At 34.6% G+C, this 14,398-nt stretch overlaps 1 protein-coding gene across 1 annotated transcript in view; it reads right to left on the bottom strand.

The window, feature by feature from the left end:
- Positions 1–14,398, bottom strand: part of LOC107548778 (dedicator of cytokinesis protein 11-like) — an 86,165-nt gene that overhangs the window by 39,508 nt on the left and 32,259 nt on the right. Inside the window, exons 13-26 of the mRNA XM_016229585.1 lie at positions 13,312–13,434; positions 12,271–12,336; positions 12,081–12,173; positions 11,337–11,460; positions 10,870–10,991; positions 10,675–10,758; positions 10,472–10,561; positions 9,897–10,018; positions 9,684–9,753; positions 8,158–8,283; positions 6,959–7,030; positions 6,121–6,267; positions 4,689–4,772; positions 3,495–3,606 (exon numbers count right to left, since the gene is read on the bottom strand). Of these exons, the coding sequence (XP_016085071.1) occupies positions 3,495–3,606; positions 4,689–4,772; positions 6,121–6,267; positions 6,959–7,030; positions 8,158–8,283; positions 9,684–9,753; positions 9,897–10,018; positions 10,472–10,561; positions 10,675–10,758; positions 10,870–10,991; positions 11,337–11,460; positions 12,081–12,173; positions 12,271–12,336; positions 13,312–13,434 (1,435 nt within the window). The remainder of the gene's footprint in view (positions 1–3,494; positions 3,607–4,688; positions 4,773–6,120; positions 6,268–6,958; positions 7,031–8,157; positions 8,284–9,683; positions 9,754–9,896; positions 10,019–10,471; positions 10,562–10,674; positions 10,759–10,869; positions 10,992–11,336; positions 11,461–12,080; positions 12,174–12,270; positions 12,337–13,311; positions 13,435–14,398) is intronic.

The following is a 14,398-nucleotide window of genomic DNA, read 5'->3' as shown; positions in this document are numbered from 1 at the left end:
GACCAAAAATTATTCAGACCGAGTCTGGGAAAAAAAAAAAAATGAAGTTGAGGTTTGCATGAAGCTGGTTGACAGCATGCCCAGGAGACTACATGCTGTCATTAAGACTAAGTATTGATAGTTGTGTAAATACTGTCATACTAACAGCTGTCTAATTTTTGGCTGATTGTAATCCATTAGCCTACATACCTTTCTATCAAAGTTATCTGACATTATCAAGCTGAATTTGTTCTGACTCCGTTTAACTCTGAGTTCTTGTTATATTTTATTACCATTTTCTAAACTATAGTGAATAAACTGTGATAATGTGAGAAATGTTGAAGGTGTCTGAATAAATTTTGGCTTGACTGTATCTATTTGATAAAGTTAACTAACTAACATTATACATACTCTTTTGGTTTCTGTACCCAATATTTAAAAAATTTACAAATGCAATAAAAATATTGGTATCGGTACTCGGTATCGGCAAGTACCAAAAATAAAAGTATCGGTATCAGGCGAGTACTGGAAAAAGTGGTATCGGTGCATCCCTAATAAGAAGTAATTTGATTCCCAACCCTCCTACTAAATAGTTTCATTCTTGCATGCAAAAAGACCTGTATGGTTACTATGGGCCTACGTAAAATATTTTTTGCAACAACAAGGTTTATCATTTGTAATTTTTTTCCGATAATGTTGATAATCGTCTGTTACCTGACTGTTGACATCAACATCGCGATACTTACGAGACATTGTCGATATACAATAATATCGTCATATTTCCCAGCCCTAGCTGATACTCTCCAAAATGGCGCTACAGGGTGATGCGGAGGAGACGAACTGTTGAAGAAAGTCGTTTTTTTATTTTCTTTTGCGCACAAAAAGTATTCTCATAGCTTCGTAAAATGACGATTGAACCCCTGATGTCACATGGATTATTTTACAGATCTCCTTGCTACGCCTCTGGACTTGGGAACATTTCAGTTGTATTGCAATCTATGCAGAGTCAGAGAGCTCTCTGATTTCATCAAAAATATCTTAATTTGTGTTCCGAAGATGACCGAAGGTCTTACGGGTTTGAAAAGACACGAGGGTGAGTAATTAATGACAGAATTTTCATTTTTGGGTGAACTAACCCTTTAAAGTGGTGAAGTTGTTAGGCTGGGATGGAGGGGAGGATGAGGACAAGAAAAGTCATGGAAAGATAGGTGGGGGGTGGAGAGACCTACCCTGGACTCGCTGCAACTTAGTTCGGCCAAATGCCATGGGCAGGTTTAGAGGAATGTAGTGCTCATGGTTGCAAACCGTCATAAGGAAATCAAATTTCATCTCTGTAAGCACCTGTAAACATACATTCATGTTTTAATTCACGTCCGAGTTCAGCAACAAAGACATCAACTCTTGTTATTAAGGAACAGTTACAGTAATTACAAATTAGGAAGTATAATATCAAAACTGTTACTGCCGATAACCAATAAATGACCAATATCAAACGCCCATAATATAATATTTTGTTTAATTGTAATGTATTATGTATTTATTTCAAATTCTACAAGTGAATTTAGACATTACAACATTGCAATGTACAGCAAGAATTACATTTAACAGTTTTTAAATATGTAATTTATCTAAAGGTCAGCTAAAGTAATCTAAATTTAATCACAGGTGGAAATAAGCATGCACAATTAAATATCCAATATAAAGTTATACTGACAAAAAATAAATTAAAAAAATCTAATTATATCTATCTATTTATATCGTGCATGCCTGACATTTTTGTGATTATAAACCATATTTTTTACAGTGCATAGTGAAAATACATATTTTGCGCCCTTTCAAAGCTTGTGTTTTCCAAGCTTTGCAGTCTAGACAGGCTGTGGCACATTGAATTTGCAAGTCAAAATGAGTCATACATGATCTTATGATATGACAATCCACAATAAAACTCTGTGATATCAACAGCACAGAAGATGAGAACAGAGAAGCTATTCCGCAAAAACCTACAAGTCACACCCATTATCTGGATGTCTGTTATGAAAGACCTCAGAGAGAAGACAATCTCTGAAGAATCAAAACCTAAAAGAGGTTAGGTTATTTTAGAAAATTAAAAACCCTCAAAGCATTGTTATACTGTACCTGTCAAAGCAAACAGGCCACTTCTCAAAGTATTTCAGAGATTAAATATGTTAAATATTGTTAAAATGATTTCAAATTTGACATGGATTTAGTATGAGATTATTATGTGTGAACAAAAGTAAAGTCATTGTATTTTACAGCAGAATTTCATTATCATCTAAAACTCTCTAATGTTAGGCCACCGGGTTGAAAAAAGAAAAATTATACCAATTAATATTAATAACCCACTGAATAAATGTAAGTTGTATTGCTTTGAGCATGTAATGCAGTTGAACTCTGTTGCCTACCTTTGGATCTTTCAGGCTGAAGCCACACATGTAATCATTTATCAAGCTGAAAGCAAATCCTCGGTTCATGAACGTAAGGCAGCGCTGTGCAGGAGGAGAGTTTCAATCAGAACAATGTAATGCCACACAATGAGTTTATGTGAAAAATTAAAAAACAATAATGAGGAGTGAAGTGCAATTAAACTTTAGACATACTATATATGAACAATCAAATTTGTTTGACAGTGAGGAGAATGAGGAGCAGGTTTAAGTTTGCTTCAAAGTCTTCAATATTGGCCAGACATTTAGTCGAATCAAGCAGATCCAGTAGTGACTGCTGGTACCAGAAAAACTACAAAAACATTTACATCATAACACACTCTTCTGGTGACCAAGCCCAAATGCTGAAACATTTCAAATAATAGCCATTATTAGATGAAACAGATAAAATCCCTAATCGTGGATTATCGCTCCAGGAGATGTGAAGGAGAAAAAAAATGAATCATCAACCTCATTTTCTCTATTCTACAAAATTTTATCTCTTCAGTTTAATTATTATAGTGAATGGCATTTGAAAGGTTAAAGATTAAAGTACAACTGCAGAATATCAAACGCGCTTGTGCTACTTACGAGACATTGTCGATATACAATAATATCGTCATATTGCCCAGCCCTAGCTGATACTCTCCAAAATGGCGCTACAGGGTGATGCGGAGGAGACGAACTGTTGAAGAAAGTCGTTTTTTTATTTTCTTTTGCACACAAAAAGTATTCTCATAGCTTCGTAAAATGACGGTTGAACCCCTGATGTCACATGGATTATTTTACAGATCTCCTTGCTACGCCTCTGGACTTGGGAACATTTCAGTTGTATTGCAATCTATGCAGAGTCAGAGAGCTCTCTGATTTCATCAAAAATATCTTAATTTGTGTTCCGAAGATGAACGAAGGTCTTACGGGTTTGAAAAGACACGAGGGTGAGTAATTAATGACAGAATTTTCATTTTTGGGTGAACTAACCCTTTAAAGTGGTGAAGTTGTTAGGCTGGGATGGAGGGGAGGATGAGGACAAGAAAAGTCATGGAAAGATAGGTGGGGGGTGGAGAGACCTACCCTGGACTCGCTGCAACTTAGTTCGGCCAAATGCCATGGGCAGGTTTAGAGGAATGTAGTGCTCATGGTTGCAAACCGTCATAAGGAAATCAAATTTCATCTCTGTAAGCACCTGTAAACATACATTCATGTTTTAATTCACGTCCGAGTTCAGCAACAAAGACATCAACTCTTGTTATTAAGGAACAGTTACAGTAATTACAAATTAGGAAGTATAATATCAAAACTGTTACTGCCGATAACCAATAAATGACCAATATCAAACGCCCATAATATAATATTTTGTTTAATTGTAATGTATTATGTATTTATTTCAAATTCTACAAGTGAATTTAGACATTACAACATTGCAATGTACAGCAAGAATTACATTTAACAGTTTTTAAATATGTAATTTATCTAAAGGTCAGCTAAAGTAATCTAAATTTAATCACAGGTGGAAATAAGCATGCACAATTAAATATCCAATATAAAGTTATACTGACAAAAAATAAATTAAAAAAATCTAATTATATCTATCTATTTATATCGTGCATGCCTGACATTTTTGTGATTATAAACCATATTTTTTACAGTGCATAGTGAAAATACATATTTTGCGCCCTTTCAAAGCTTGTGTTTTCCAAGCTTTGCAGTCTAGACAGGCTGTGGCACATTGAATTTGCAAGTCAAAATGAGTCATACATGATCTTATGATATGACAATCCACAATAAAACTCTGTGATATCAACAGCACAGAAGATGAGAACAGAGAAGCTATTCCGCAAAAACCTACAAGTCACACCCATTATCTGGATGTCTGTTATGAAAGACCTCAGAGAGAAGACAATCTCTGAAGAATCAAAACCTAAAAGAGGTTAGGTTATTTTAGAAAATTAAAAACCCTCAAAGCATTGTTATACTGTACCTGTCAAAGCAAACAGGCCACTTCTCAAAGTATTTCAGAGATTAAATATGTTAAATATTGTTAAAATGATTTCAAATTTGACATGGATTTAGTATGAGATTATTATGTGTGAACAAAAGTAAAGTCATTGTATTTTACAGCAGAATTTCATTATCATCTAAAACTCTCTAATGTTAGGCCACCGGGTTGAAAAAAGAAAAATTATACCAATTAATATTAATAACCCACTGAATAAATGTAAGTTGTATTGCTTTGAGCATGTAATGCAGTTGAACTCTGTTGCCTACCTTTGGATCTTTCAGGCTGAAGCCACACATGTAATCATTTATCAAGCTGAAAGCAAATCCTCGGTTCATGAACGTAAGGCAGCGCTGTGCAGGAGGAGAGTTTCAATCAGAACAATGTAATGCCACACAATGAGTTTATGTGAAAAATTAAAAAACAATAATGAGGAGTGAAGTGCAATTAAACTTTAGACATACTATATATGAACAATCAAATTTGTTTGACAGTGAGGAGAATGAGGAGCAGGTTTAAGTTTGCTTCAAAGTCTTCAATATTGGCCAGACATTTAGTCGAATCAAGCAGATCCAGTAGTGACTGCTGGTACCAGAAAAACTACAAAAACATTTACATCATAACACACTCTTCTGGTGACCAAGCCCAAATGCTGAAACATTTCAAATAATAGCCATTATTAGATGAAACAGATAAAATCCCTAATCGTGGATTATCGCTCCAGGAGATGTGAAGGAGAAAAAAAATGAATCATCAACCTCATTTTCTCTATTCTACAAAATTTTATCTCTTCAGTTTAATTATTATAGTGAATGGCATTTGAAAGGTTAAAGATTAAAGTACAACTGCAGAATATCAAACGCGCTTGTGCAACATGTGTGCAATTTTTAAAGAACATGTAGACAATGCAATTCAAACAACTAAACTGAAAAATAACATTGAAATGACAAAAATAATAAGATACAAGAAAAATTCTGCTGCTTCGTCACGGCTAGAAAAATATTACATTTGCTGTACTTTATGCAACTAATATACATATTCAGATAACCTTTCACAAGTTTGAGGTCAGTGAGATTTTTTAAATGTCAACTTATTTGATCAAAACTGCAGAAAAATTGTGATATTGTTATTAGAAAACAGTTACTTTAAATTGTATTTATTCCTGTGATAATAAAGCTGAATTTTCAGCATCATTACTCCAGCCTTCAGCGTCACATGATCCTTCAGAAATCATTCTGATATGCTTATCTGCTGCTTTAGAAATGTTTTTTATTATTATTATCAGTGTTAAAAACACTTCCGCTACTTACTATTTTTGTGGAAACGGTGATATATTTTTCACAGGATTCTTTGATAAACAAAGTACAAAAAATACTGCAATTATTTAAAAAAAAATACTAATATTTTGTAACATTATAAATGTCTTGACCGTCGTTTTTAATCAATTTAATACAACCTTGCTAAATAAAAACATTAATTTCTTATTAATAAAATAGAAGTATTTTATTTTAAACTTTTGTCATTAAAACTTTAAGGAAGCACTTAGAGAGCACTAAGTTAGGTCACATGATCCTTCAGAAATCATTCTAATATGCTGATTTGTGCTCAAGACACATTTCTTATTGTTATCAATGTTGAAAACTGTTGTGCTGTAAAGAGTTAGGCCTGATCTTATTAAAATACCACAGCTCTAGGCCTCACCTTGATGAAGCAGGCCAGGCTAACGTTGACACAGCGGGCCTCCTCTGGGATCTCCACATAGCGTATGGTGATGTGAGGCATGATTGACAACAGCAGGGACTGCAGCGCTTGGTGGAACGATTCTGGAAACCTCTGCGCTCGAGGCATCTGCAGAAAATGTACAGTAGGTGGTTTCACATTATTAACTATCATATAGCAATGCTATGAATGCTACATTGTTGGAAATGGTCATTTGTAAGGAATGTAGGATTTTATCTGATTTCATTTCAGATATTCTAACCACACGGAAGTCCAATTTTAACAACTGAGAAAAGTTTTTGTGTGTGTGTGTGTGTGTGTGTGTGTCATGCAATACTGTATGCTGAAGGCATGTTTGCTTTACACACCAGCCTTTAAATGACATACATGTGTCACAGATTCAGGCATATCAAATAGGTCTGAACATGTTTGGAACTGACTGACAGAAAGTTCCAAAACTGTTAAAAACACATCGTACATGCAAAAGGCAACTCTGTGTCAACAGTACAGTACAGCGCAGCTTTGTTTATGAGTTTAAAGGGTGTGTTTCTTCCCAGATACCTTGATCATGCACACTTTTGAAGAACGAGGAAGTTAACCGCATTCTATGTACAAAAGCCAAAAGTGGAAATCAACATCATGCTCGGCAGCCCAGGATTATTTACATCCAGCTATGTTTTACTGAAGATGATAACTAAGAAAAGGAAGTGGAAAGGAAAGCCCTATACATTCCTCTTTGATAACAAATGGCTGTTAACTGATTTTGAAGTTTCTTTGAAATTACTTTAAAGTGTAAAACATGGAAATGGATTATACTAACTTTCATTCTGTTGCCGTCCTGGAGGTATTGTGCCATTGACTTGGCCATGGTCTCAAAGAAGAACCATGAATACTGTAATACAAGATAGAAAGAAACAGGATTTAATAACCATAATAACACAGATGAACGTCATAAATGTGTACATACACATTACCATTCAAAACACTGAGGTCAGTAAAAGCAGAAATATTGTGAAATGTTATTAAAATGTAAAATTTCTAACGTATTTAAATGAACCTTTTTTATTTTAGTTAAAATATTCAATTTTAATATATTTTCAAATGTCATTTATTCCTGTGATGCCAAAGCCGAACTTTCATCAGCCAGTCTTCAGTGTCACATGATCCTTATTTCTAATATGCTTACTCTGTGCTCTCTTTATTATCAATCATACATTTTTTTAGGATTCTTTGATGAATAGAAAATTCAAAAGAACAGCATTTATTTGAATTAGAATTATTTTGTAACATTATAAATGTCTTTACTGTCACTTGTGATTCATTTAATGCATCTTTGCTTGCTAAATAAAAGCATCAATGTCTTAAAAAAAACTAAAACTTACTGATCCCAACATTTTCAACAGTAATGTAACATGAAATCTAAAATGATACTATAATATTAATGTATACCATTTCATATCACAGGAATGTGAACGTGTGCCACTATATATGAATTTTAAATATACATATAAATGTACAATATACCACAACATAATCACAAAAGTAAAACAAAGTGAAAGTGAACTGTCTTGCTGAAACAATGGACTTATTATTCTACCACACTATGACACGATCTCTGACACCAGCCAAAGTCAAACCAGTATTCTGGTATCTAATTATGTAAAAGCAAGTTCCCACAAAACTAGTTCTAAGAAAGCTTTGAGAACTGAATTCCAAGAAAATGTGTCCTTGGACATGGTTATGTAAAGACTTTAAGGAGACGCAAAGTCTATATGAAACAAGGTGGTTACAGTGAATTAAATACACTGAGAAAGTTCCAGTGGTACAGTCATATTATTTGTGTGTGAATGGTCATGTAGCGATACTTGTTTTTGAACAACCCACCAATTACTCATAACTGACTTGAACAATAAACCCCAATTCTGAAGTAAATCAAAAAGGTAGAAAACAAACACAACGGTGCCATCTTCTGTGCAAAAAGAGTAGCTCATATTCACCATAACCGAAAAGTTTTGTCACCTTGAGGAGTTTGTTGCAGGTGTTGAAGTCTGCAGTTTGTTTGAGGATGACAGTCACTGCTGTAGCCAAAACTTCATGCGTCGACACAGAGTTTTCTGAAGTTGCGTTGTTGATCCGAAACACGTACTGCAAAATAAAATACCGGTTTTATTTACATTTGTTAAAAAGAAAAGCCAGCAAAGCTCTTCTTGCTAACCAAAGTTATTGTGATATCACTGTCACATTAAAAATACAAATCAATATTTTTGTGACCAAATTAATAAAAATAACTGGTAACATTTTATAAGTATGCACTAAAAAAGCACTTACAAATCATTAACAAATGATTGGTTCATAGTTTATTTGTGGTTTATATATTGTAGTCTCTATATTTTTTATATATTAATAGGCTATAAATAAATAGTGAGTTCTTCATTCATTGTGTAGTTAAACAATAATAAGATTTGTGTTAATTAACTCATAGTAAAGGCAGAGATGCAAACAGGTAAGTGGAAAAAGGTGAGAACATTGCACGGATCGGGGGCATGCTCCACACAGAATTTCTTTTAAAGATAATTGCTTTACATGCTCATTTGTAGTTACTTTAAGGTTTTTTTTTTAATATATATATATTTTATTACCTTAAATGTCCAAAACAAATTTTTCCAAAAAAAAACAAAAAATATTTTTTAACATCTTGTTGCAACATTTTACCAAAATCAAGACTGAATATATTTGGTCAAAATCCCATGCTATAAAAGACAATATTGGCTGATTAGACGGCAATGCTGACCTAAAATACAAAATGTTTGCCCTCTCTCTTCACCATTGCCACATCTCAGATCTCAAATACATAAAATATTACCCTTTTTAGGCATAGTTTTTGAAGTAAAGAGTAGAGAAAATACTATACAAAACTTATTATAACAACCAAGGGCTAGTTGCATAAACTTAGCCAACGTGTTAAGACTGTGTCTTAAGAACTTGACCAACTAGCAGTTGCCAAGGGGTAATCATTAATCAGTCTTACTTTTCCAATACAAATAAGACAAATCTACCTTTCCATAACTGAATTAAAAAAGTTATGACCAGTAAAAAATGAGATGACTAACTTTTTAAGACTAGTCTAAACAGTTTATGCAATTATGCAACCGGCATAATTATTTACCCTTGTAAGACCCCTCTTGCAAGAACCCCCCCACCCCCGCCCCCAAGCAAATCTCATACATGACCTATTTTGATCTCAAAAAAGTGAGTTGTCACTGAAAGGTGAGGAGTTTGTATTTATGAAAGGAATTGTAAATTGGTTATTAGACTAATAATTAATTATATTATAATAGTTTGCAAATGATTAGTAAGTACTTAATTAGTTTGTACTTACAAAGAGTTACCAAATAACTTTTTTCTTTTTTATTATTCTTATTTCTTATATTATTATTCTTTTAAACTAAAATTGCTTTTGCAGCTGGCTCTTAATATGGTCGAATGTGATCCAATCAACAAATACATGGCAATGCCAGGTTTAACAGAAAGCCTAAATGTTGTACCTTCAGAAACATGCGTAGGTAATGTTCCAGACCCTCCTCATGACACTGAGACACTATGTGAATGATTACCCTGAGACAAACAGAGGCACATCAGTAATAGAGCAATACTATACGCTTTAAATCACATAAAAAAAAGATAATATAATATTCATAGGCCAGTCTGCATACAAAACAGTAATACTTTCCGAGAAGACAAATAAAGTGGTAAATCACCGTGTGGAGTTGACAGCAATATCTTGACTCTCTTTGCTTGCCATAGTGAGGACTTCAAAGAGCTGAACGAGCACCGTAGGCAGGAACTTGATGATGACCTGAGTCTCTACTGCATGTAGGCACTTGGAAATGAGACAGGAATATGAAAGAGGTCATGTGACACTGTAGTCTGGAGTGATGGCTGCTGAAAATTCAGATTTGCCATCAGAGGAATAAAAAACATTTATTCAAATAGAAAACAGTCATTTTAAAACATAAGAATATTTCACAATATTACTGTTTTTTTTTACTGTATTTTTCATCAAACATATCCAACCTGGGTGAGAGTAAGATGCTTCTTTCAAAAATATGAAAATTTGTTTTAACAGTAAAGTACATGCTCATTTCCAAAATGTGCTCCAAAGAAAAGCTTTGAAAAGATTCAACATTATTAAAATATGTCCACCCTGTTATGAAAAAAATGTTAAAAGGCACATCACACTATGTATTTTTGAAAACATAACATGGTGTAATATTGTTAAACGTAAATAAAATGAGGATATCCACATTTTCCTTTGATCACATGTAATTCTCACCTTTAGGTACTTGACGAGTTCAGCAGGATTGCCCTGTGACGCTGACTTCATCAGCTGGCAATACTGGAAGAAATTGTGGAGGTGCAAATCCTAGATGGACGAGGGTTACTAGATTTAATGCTTTTGTTTTACAAAACATGTCATTACTCTCTGTTCGGTACAATGGAATTTGGCTGAACTATCCTTAGATCAGATCAACATACCTGAGCGTAAATTGTTGATGCTACATATGCTCGCACTTTAAATAATGGTTTGGCATTCTCCACCCATTTGATATATGGAAAACACTGCAAAAAAACAGTGAATGAATCAGTGAATCAATCCCACCAGCCTAACCCAACCAATCAACAACCCAACCAACAAACAATGAATTTTCAGTGTTGTAAGTAAGATTTCACCTTCTCTGAGTCTTGGCTTTTGTCATAGATGTAACCAGCTGGTAGATTAGCAGACACAGGAAGTTGTAGCTCTGAGGACTGTATTCTGCCATCCTTCAATAAAGGAGCCCAGGAGTAACCCACTGTAGAGAACAAGAGTTAAAAGTATATTCCTTACACACACACACACACACACACACACACACACACACACACACACACACACACACACACACAAACTGTATTCTGCCATCCTTCAATAAAGGAGCCCAGGAGTAACCCACTGTAGAGAACAAGAGATAAAAGTATATACCTTACACACACACACACACACACACACACACACACACACACACACACAAAACCATTCGATCGTATGCAGTCAGTAAGATTTTTGAAAGAAGTCTCTTATGCACACATAGGCATTTATTAAGAATATTGTGAAAACTTCAAAGTATAGTGTATACAACACACAAGCACACACTCACCCAGTGTTTCCACTCCATCCCGTTTCTTGGTGGTGGTTTTGTTGCCAAGCTCACAGCTTATGTGGTAGAAAGTAAAGAGAACATGATGCTTCTCATGGACATGAACAGGAAGCTCGATTTTAATCTGTGACAGAAATGAAAATATTTGAACATTAGTGAAATCTTTACCAGTTTCTTGTATAGAAAGCTTTGTGTTTTTATAAGTTTTTTTAAGGTCCTTTAAGGTTCACCAGCTGATGGCATCATTAGACTCGGTCCAGCAAATCATCAAATAGATGCAGGCTATGTCTGTGCGCACTGTCTATGTTGATGTCTTGTGACTCATTCATCTATTGAACACACAATTTGTCCTTAATATGTTGGCCCTGAGGGTCCGGTGAAGCCTAACAGGATGCGTCTCTGGAATGATTCAGCTATTCATATCCTTGACGTGCTTTGTGCGGTTTACACCTCAGTCTGATCAAATGTTAATAAAGTAAATGTAATAGTTTTAGATCTCAATAATAACATAGGGTTGTGTTCATATTTTGTGAACCGTTTATGTCTTCAGACATACAAATTACATGTTTTTAAGAATAATGATGGTTTAACAATAATATTAATGTGTTTTACTAATTAAAAATTATAATAATATGATGTGTTGTCACCGCTTGATAGATTTATACAGATTATTAAAGGTGAGATATTGTACTGCTGTGCAGTTATTCAAAAAAATAACACTTCATGATAATATACGAATCTCACCTCATCATAAAACTCTGGACACTGATTGTGATGCAAAACTGCAGCAAAAGCACTGGTGGTGAAAAGTGGATCCCCTGGCTTGCCATAGATGCACTAAAAGCAAACAGTGGTTCATCAATTACACATTAAATGTCACTAAATATTAAATATTAAAGACCTGGTGCCACACCCAGAATAATTATATAGTCACCTTCAACGGGGCGGCTCCTTCATCATCAGAATCCTTGAACTGAACACAAATTGCAATGTTTCGAGCCTGGAAGAAAAAACAGACACTGTTTCAGACTGCATTACATACATTAGGAAATTTTTTTCTATATATACATATGGATGGATGGATGAGTGGATGGGTAGGTGGGTGGATGGATGGGTAGGTGGGTGGATGGATGGGTGGATGCGCATTTTGAAATATCGCATCAGAAACGAGTGATGGAATGTCAAATTTCAGATAAAAAATCCCTAAATTCGCAAATACATTTTTATACTCGCTTGAGGTGGTTTTTGACTTGTGCGAAAAAGGGTTAATGCAAATAATGGGAGATGGAATAAATTCCTCCATGCGCATAAAAAAGTCATGTGACTTTGCGCTATGGGACAGCATAACCTGAGTAACCAGCAGACCGATCTTGATGCACAGCATCTGAAATGTCATTATGGTCATTCTGAAATGCCTTTTAGAAAAATATTTCTGTATAATTGCCTCCCAGAACTGTCTTACACGAATGCGTTCCCAAACAGCAGGCATCCACCTCTGAAAGCAATGACCACATTTATTGTGCCTGCTCACTCTGATTTTACATATAAAAATTATTTTCAGTGGCTTCTCCTACTTTTCTTAGTGATAATTAGTGTCAGTTTATCAGGAAGTGATGGTTTTGTTCTCTTTGACTCGTTGGATGGAAACGGTGCTTAGTCGCAAATGTTTTATGCGATATTCCAATTTTGCACATTTAACTTTAACCTGCAACTTTAAATGGAGAGGATTTTCTTTTTTCCAAAAATGCCAGTTGATGTTAAAGCATTGGAGGAGGATGCCAAGTGGAAGACGCCATTCACATTGGACTAAAACCTACTGACTTTGCTCACACTGCAAGATTTTTGAAAATGCATCCTAGACACTGCAGACAGCTTGTTGATGTTATGCAACTCTCTATTCTAGTAGAAAGACGTCGTGACTAAGAACAGATTTTACAGTTCTCTTGAAGCATGCGTTTGTTATTGAGCACCAGACCTTGCTGATGTCGGCGGTCTTAATGTAGGGCTCAGCGCAATGGGTGATGCCGTTCTGTAAAACTTTTTCCACCCGGGCCAGCAGGAAGATGTCTGTGTGGGGGTTGGTAACGGAGAAACTACCCTGAAAAACACAAAGGACACACTGTGGTTATACGAATGATTAGAAGTGAAAAGGAAAACGTTTTGCTATAGGAGCTAAACGGTTGGTGAGCTTAAGAGACTCAAAAATATAATCTAGGATTTTTTTTTATCCTCATGTTTGTGGTCTCTCACATTTTGAAGATCTTATAAGATTTTCAAAATCGTTTAGTGTGTACCCAGCATTAATAGACTTTTCACTCATTTCCTCCATGTCTGCAGCTATCTTTCACTAGTTGCATTCACTCGTTTCCCACAGTCATCTTGAATGTTGAATTTTCAATACAACTGAAATATCTGAGAGAACTTCACATAAGCTAACTTCATAAATTGATGTTGATTTTCCTAAAATGTGTGTGTTGTTTTTTTTTTTACTCCCATTATATTGACTAGCGTTCCCTTAGGTTGGGCACTTGGAACTTTGTTTATGTTAATATGATTTTCTTCCTGTTAATGCAGTAATGCATCATGAAGTCAGAGTTATTTGATTTCAAGGGAAGAAAAGTAATAAATAGGTTGCTTTTAGAAAGTGACCTATCTTCTAATTAAAGCATTAGTGTATTTTTTTGTGTGTGTGTTTATTAATTAACTTTTTCAAATTTAATTTTTCATAATTACCTTGAGATGCTTTTAATTGGGTTTATATAATCCTTAAATAGTGTGGTAATATGCTAAAGTCTTTATTTAGCATCAGAGAATAAAATCATTTATTCTGCTCTCTGGGAGTCAGTGAGTAGCTATACGAAGTCATGAGTAAACCTAAATGAAAGGATCAAGTACCCCCTACAGTTCCTTTTTAGTTACTAGAACTCTCGTGTAAGTAAACTATACTAACTAGGCATTTATCAGTACAACATACTATTTCTATTTCACTTTACTTAGTGTTTTCAAGCCAATTGGTTTGCATGCTTTTTTTTTTTTTTTTTTTAAGTAAGCCCAACTAATTA

The sequence above is a fragment of the Sinocyclocheilus grahami genome, unplaced genomic scaffold (genome assembly GCF_001515645.1).
Source record: "Sinocyclocheilus grahami isolate Dianchi unplaced genomic scaffold, SAMN03320097.WGS_v1.1 scaffold355.1, whole genome shotgun sequence".
Taxonomy (NCBI): Eukaryota; Metazoa; Chordata; class Actinopteri; order Cypriniformes; family Cyprinidae; genus Sinocyclocheilus; species Sinocyclocheilus grahami.
This window is presented reverse-complemented; position numbering and strand designations above follow the sequence as displayed.